This window comes from Limulus polyphemus, unplaced genomic scaffold (assembly GCF_000517525.1).
Source record: "Limulus polyphemus unplaced genomic scaffold, Limulus_polyphemus-2.1.2 Scaffold839, whole genome shotgun sequence".
Lineage (NCBI taxonomy): Eukaryota > Metazoa > Arthropoda > Merostomata > Xiphosura > Limulidae > Limulus > Limulus polyphemus.
Window position 1 is genome coordinate 99,888 of NW_013666449.1, and position 7,303 is coordinate 107,190.

Below are 7,303 nucleotides of genomic sequence, written 5' to 3' on the forward strand. Positions count from 1 at the left end.
TAGTGAGTAATTGATCTGCAGTGAGAAAGTATTGTTGAAGTTAACGTTCGTTATAGCGTTTGTTTTAGCGCGAATGTTGAAATTGGGTGTATCGTGAAGTTGTGTTCAGAAAGAATAAACCAGTTTTATTGAGTAAGGACTTGTGTCGCTGGAGTTTCGTCGGAACGAAGTTACGGAAAATCAATTAACAAACGGAGACGTAACAATACCTTCCTCCAACAAACTGTGTGTTTCACATTGTGCCTTTGTATAAGCAAGTTTTTCAAAAGTATATAGAACAAGTTAATACAGTAGCTAATACAGTTAATACAAGTCTGGTAGCTGAACAAAGTGCCACTCAGAATCAAAGGTACCCATCAGTTGTTTTACAGAGGTCGAGTATGTTATATTAAAATTAGTTTGTAGCCTCACCATGCAGCCACATTGTCATGCTTTATCTACTGATCATGTATCTTGACAATAGCCTTGTAGCATAGTTTCTATTGCAAAAGGCTTTATGGCAAGATAGGCATGTCCAAAGCACACTTCACACGCTCAAATTGCAGCTATTCATATTACTTCAGAGTCAATAAAGAATGTAGCTTAGCAAAGAAAGTTGCCATGAAATACAGCAAATGTAATTTTCTTATAAAAAAGTGCATTAGGAAGAATACTAAAGAGCATTGAGCAAAATAATAGCATATTGTTTTCCAAATTTCATGACATAGTCAAATCATGGTGAAATGTTACTTGTATCTCAAAAACAAAGCTCCTCTTGTGAAATTCCATGGTACATGATGGACCAGATGTTTAAATAAATAAGTGTAGTATGACTTGTTGAAGGCTGAATGAAAATAGATGTTTTACTTCTGAGTCGGAACAGAAGAACTGCTGTTACAGGCTAATCGAACTAGTAGAAAGGACTACTTTGTTTGGAAGAACTAATGGCATAAACTGGTTGAAATTAATATGTTCTATATGGATTAAAAGTAAAACAAATGAAATATATTTAATACAGGAAAAATGAAAATAAAGTTTATTTTGAAATAAATTGAAACTTTTTTTATCACACTAAAAACTTTTACATGTATAGTAAGCTAAAACATGCATGAGACTTCACAAGTAAGTTTTGGCTCTCACATGATGGAAACATAGCTAATGGGAAATACCAAAGCTGCTTTATGATCTACACTCTCTCTGTAGCTGGCAAGTCACAAAATTAAATTGGTAAGTTTGAGTGCTTATGTCTCAAAATTTCAGGGTTTGATCCTTTATATGAATGCTGCACAGATAGCTCATTGCACTTAAATAAAAAAAATATATCAACCTTAAGGCTTGTTTAATTATTTTTCCCATCATTTTTCTACTTCATTTGCAGATTTATAAATTGAATCACCAAAACAAGATATTATTGTAACAGCTTTACAGATTTATTGAACAAGTAGTACAAGCCACTAATTGATGTCTTTGTACATGTGATTATGTAAACAATGAATAAAAGTGACAGTACTTATTTTTTCAATTGAACAAGAAATGCAGAACATAATATATAGCACACTTATAATAAGATGATATGTCTTAGAATGTTGCATAACATCATAATATATTATTACACAAAACCCTACTGAAACTGAAAGATAATATATATATTTGCTTTGTAGACTACTGTGACAAAAAATTACATGAAGACAGGATTTTAGCCACCAATTATGTCAGGCAACATATAACATTTATTAGCTTACTCATCACAGACAGAATTGTACAAGCATTTTCTTGAACAAAGCAGCAAACCTTTCAGGTTCATATCAGCCTGGGAATTGTAAGTAAACTCCCAAAATATACCCTTCCTATACAAATATTAATATCACCAACACCCTCCAAGCCATACTAATCTTACAAAAATATAGGCATACATACGTGATAGTAATTCCATATAACATATATTATATATAATATATATATATATATATTCATATATAGTATTTTACATTTATTTTTTCTTTTAAAATATTCAGTTATGTGTAAGACTATACAAGTGTTTGCATATAGACAAATATCTATGGACATGTTTCTGATAATTTACAAATTTAAAAAGAAAAGTGACTACAAATCAGTTCATTATTTTGTGATTCAAGAACAAATGCTATGTGATATCTTTAGCTGAAAAGTAATTAAAAGCATAGCTTGCATATTAAAAATGAAGACTTGCCTTTCTTTCTACTGGTCAAGATGAGTCCACAATATTCATAGCAATGTTTCATAGAAAGTCACATTCATAAAATCAACAAATGAAACCCTGTTAATGGCTGAATAATCCTGATTCACATATTACATTATGCCTTTTGCTCTCTCTCACTTGAAAACCCTAAGGTAACTTTGAGGACATTGCAGTTCACATTTATAGGTTTTACTCTAAACTGGGGAATGTTTAATTAATTTGATTTCAATAATAGGATGGCTCTAATGGTGGATTTTCTCTGTGGTTAATCTTAGTATTACATGTCTACTGCTGGACTACAAAACTACCTTGCACTTGTTGTCAAGTATATATTTGTAAAATACTGTACACATGTTCATGAGTAATACTTAAACTACTACATATATTTTGTTACCTGTTATCTGAAATAGTCTTATACTTAGATACTATATGGCCATTATTACTTCATGTAAATATTACGAATTAAATCTTCCATAACTCAGCAAGTATGATTTAAATATTTTAAATTACCTGTTTTAATATTACTGTTACAACAGTGAAGATAAACTGTGATAAATGTTAAACAAAATGGTGATTATCTTGATTTATATCAAGATTCTTCACAGCAACAAAACACTTGTGTGTGTAACTTGTTAGTTTTCTGTACAGGATAAAAAAAGTGTATATGCTGAACTAGAATGTGTTTGCACGTTCATCTTAAATAGTTTATCATTCTCAAGAGAATTAAAAAATGAATAAAAATTAAGATTCAAACAAAAATTTTCACCATTTGGATTAATGTAACTTATGGGTTAATTTACTATAAACCCATAAAAAAAACTGTATTAGACTACAGCTTAAGGTACAAAATTAACAACTATTTTCTTCCAAACTTCTCTTTTACCTAAAATTTCCTGTAACTATAAAACTGCACTCTTTTAAGGCACAAACTTTTTGTTATAGATCTTTTAATAAAGAAACAACTCTTTTTGTACTTCCATTAACAACATTATTAATACCAATCGTCACTGTATTATTGGTGCAAAATGTACCTAATGAACTATTTATCTATTGAATATTTGTCCCCAGTGCATTAATTATCTAATGAGATATCTATCAATTTACAATTTTGTCTCCAACCTTTTCTGTTTCTTTTAGTGCATGAAAACCCTAATGTACATTGTTAACAGTCTGTGCACAATATCTGTAGATGCTTCTGTTGTATTTTTACTTTCTAAATATTAGCAAGTATTAGAAAGTGATGCTAGAGACGTTATTAACTTCTTTACAAGTAAATAGAAGTTATTTCATTTTTAATGTTTCAAGACCAAGGCTTCAAAGATTTGACTCATCATTTACAATTGCTTGACCTCCCCCACACTACTTAATTTTATTCTCACATCTCAAAAAAACTTTTAACAGAAGACACTGACACTTGGTTAGGGGCTGATGATATAGCAGCAAAAGTGGTCTGTGGGAATGAGTGCTGAAACTAGTAGTGATTATACTGAGTAGCTTGGTTCTTGCTATAAATTTCAAAACTACAAGTACATGTTTTATAAAGATTAAAAGTAAAACACAAACATGTTAAAACATTCCTTATACAATTATGAATGTTGATCTGTGTGACTTTCAAACATTTTTTAATGTAAGAATTGTTCACAAAACTAACCATCCTTTTAAAAGATATATCTATACAGCTTAACTTGTCTTATATTATCACATCTAAATTAAAAACCACAAAATATTTCTAAATGTCTCATACCCAAACAGATTATTTTACATGTTACATTAAAGGTAACAAATTACACACAAACATAGATGGGTGATCTAATAAGGAAATGCCTTCAAACACACACAAAAGATATTTATAGACTATTACTGATGTCAGCTTCTCACCATTTTATCTTACACAGTTACGCAACTTGCAAAAAGCATAAAAAATAGTCAATTGCAGTACACTGGACTTCTTAATAACATCAAACCTCCCGTTCTCACAGCATCCAAATTAGTCAGTGTTGATTCTATAAAAAAATTGGAAGTTATTTCTGCATTCTCAGGAAAATTAGATTAATTATATAATTAAGGAATATATTTTTTGTGCGTGCAATACAATAAGGCCTAGTAACAAATATAAGCCAATTTTCTTTATCAGGAATCTATAAGTCACAAGAAATGGCACTTTCTTGTGTTCCTTTCACACAATCCTTACTTATATAATGATAAATCATCAATTTCTTAGATACTTTAAAACTTACATCATGATAAATCAACAATTTCTTACATACTGTAAACCTTTTAGTTGTGCTCATAATTTTAGAATATACTGGGAGACTTTTTCAGATCTGAATGATAAATTATTAAAAGTAATTACTGTTTGCCTCAACTAATATTTTCATATACACTTCTATGCCTTATTTTCCATCTTTTACAGACAGTGTAAATATGACACTGAGAACATTTAATAAGTATCCCTGTAGTAATAATCATAATAGAAAGTAAATTTTTTAATAGTTGATACTTTCACAGTATCATCATTTTCAAAAACAAGATAGTATTGTTTTGGCAAAAGCTTCTCATGACACCCCTGCTTCTAGGTTTAGAGAAGCAGTAAGGGGGTCATAACTTCCAGCGAGATAGTAAACATCATTGTTGTCAAACATGGAGCCATACTCGGACTTTCCACTAGAGGTCTCTGCAACTCTCCTGGCTTTGTATTCTGTCCACGAGAGTACTTCACACTTGTGGGAGATTGTCTGAACATCATTTTCATCCATGTGTGGTGATTGAAACACTGCTCCCTGAATAACATTTGAAATTTGATTAAAATTCTTGTAATGTGTAATAAATGGTAAAAGAAACAGAACATAAGCTTAAAATCTATGTTCAATACTCCAAATAATTTTTTCTTGTTCAATATACCAACTAAACCTTTACTAACAGGAAAATTGAGTTTCATATCCAAACTTATCTCATTTATAATACCATTAAATGTTATCTAATCACAGTAAGTATGTTTTTAAAATCCAAGAGCACAGTTAAAATATAAATCATAAAATAAAAAAAAATATTATTTACTTCCAATAAGTTCAAAAAATGTAGTTTGAGGAACAAAATATTAAAGTTGGTATAAGTAGTAGAGCTATTATTTTCTCCCTACTGGATAGGCTACTGTCTGGTAGAGAATTCAAGACAAACAGAATCAGTGTTTTCAATAAGAATTAAAAAGTATATTCTGTAAATATCTAGAAATCCATTTTCTGACCAGATAAAAATCCTTCATACCAGAAAAAGGTATATGTAATTTGAAAGTGAGTACAAGAAAAGTCTACTTTTAAAGGAAAAAAAGGAGTAAAATGTTTGTGATGAATGTTTCCAGTTTTGATAACAGTCCATTTTTTTAAAAAGATTTCTCACATAATTTTATGAAATTACCTAAGTATCACTAAATGTGAAATTAATTAGTCTGGTGAGTTCCCCAAATTATAATGTTTTAAGAAACATTAGATGTCATACAGAGTCATTTCTACAGCCATATGTAATAACCTTTTATTGTAGATTCAACAAAAATGCTGTGGTTGAAAATTACAAAGATTATCTTTGACTTAATGTACCACCTAAATGGGTAAATATTAGAGCCATCTTTAAAAATAGTGAGGCTCAACTTTGAAATGCCAAATTCTTGAATCTTCAAAAGTTTTGGTTGACTTACCTTTGGCTCAAGAAGTTGATTTCCTCCTTTTGTTTCATCTGGGTGATAAAACCATTTCACTTTCACCACCATGTTGCCCCCCCATGATTGCCACATGGTTTCGATTCTTCCAATGAAGGGGAGGTGGGGTCTTCCTGTTGACAGAAAAACTGCACAGTCACCTACCTGAAGAAAAACATATTTAAATAGTTGCTTGTTAATTCATGTCAGTTACCCATTTTATGATGGAGACTTGATTTGGTGCTTATCTTTCTAGAAATACCTTATGAAGTGAATTTAAGTTAATATAATGAAAACCTATAAATAAAACATCCTACATTTCATTAGCAAATACAAGATAATAAAGACATATCCAATGTATAAGTATAATGACACTATAATTGGGTTTTGAAACAGTTAATTTTTTTTAAATTGTACATTAATTATGTGATTAGTGCTTCAACTATTGGGACTTCACTCTAGTTAATAAATAATGTAGATGCTTTAATTACTGACACAAAGTATACAAGTGCAACTTAAGAGAATTTTTAATTGTAATTGACATTAAATACATTATTAAAAGAATACAAATCAAGACTTAAGAAGCCTGCCAGCACATTGATAGAGTTCAGAATGTTGCCAGATAAACACTAGGTAAACTACAAGAAGGAATCAAAGATACTGGAATACTAAAGCATGCCTATCAGTGCATTGCTAAAATTAAGTTAACAGTTTTTGTTTTTTTTATAAGAAAATCTACATAAGTTTACTTACATAATGTTGTACTACAGAAGGGTTTCCAGATTTACAAGATTACTTATTATTAATTGGTACACCTCAGAAGGTTTTTTACAGATGATCCACTAATGAATTGTTACATTACAGATTGTCCAATGTAGAAAATTGTCAACGTATATTCTAGAAACATTTCCTGTAGACCAACTTCCATATCCATATGTTACAAAGGGTTATCCAGAACACCAGTATTTATTTTTATACATTACATGAGGTTGGCCAGTAAATGAATGATAGCTGTGGCTAACTTACTAATATCTTGATTTTTTTTTTTTTACTTATCTTAAACAAAGTACACAGAGAAAAAAATAAATACTTGCAAATAGTGCTGGCTCAAGTTCAAAAATTGAAGGGTGTGAAAATAAAAAACTGCACCCTTTTTGAGATTTTTATTTATGTTTCTGTACTTTACAAAATTATTTTTAAAAATTCAGAATAAAGAGTACAAAAATGTTACATAATGGAAAAATACATACAAGAAACAAAAATGAGTCTTTAAAAAATGGATATTCATGAGTTTTTAACATGGCAAATCTTTTCCTTAATTTGTCCATATGAATTTCTCTGACTGTTTGTTTGTTTTGAATTTCGCGCAAAGCTACACAAGGGCTATCTGCTCTAGCCGTCCCTAAATTAGCAGT

General features: G+C 30.0%; 1 protein-coding gene across 7 annotated transcripts in view; it reads right to left on the reverse strand.

Moving 5' to 3' along the window:
• Positions 1–1,387: 1,387 nt before the first annotated feature.
• Positions 1,388–7,303, reverse strand: part of LOC106460807 (BAH and coiled-coil domain-containing protein 1-like) — a 126,068-nt gene continuing 120,152 nt past the window's right edge. For 6 of the 7 annotated variants that reach the window (XM_022387603.1, XM_022387604.1, XM_022387600.1 and 3 more), the window contains 2 exons: positions 5,889–6,053; positions 1,388–4,977 (listed from right to left, as the gene is read on the reverse strand). In XM_022387603.1, coding sequence (XP_022243311.1) covers positions 4,753–4,977; positions 5,889–6,053 — 390 coding nt within the window. In that variant the 3' untranslated portion in view covers positions 1,388–4,752. The remainder of the gene's footprint in view (positions 4,978–5,888; positions 6,054–7,303) is intronic. The other variant, XR_002610844.1, reaches the window with a different exon arrangement.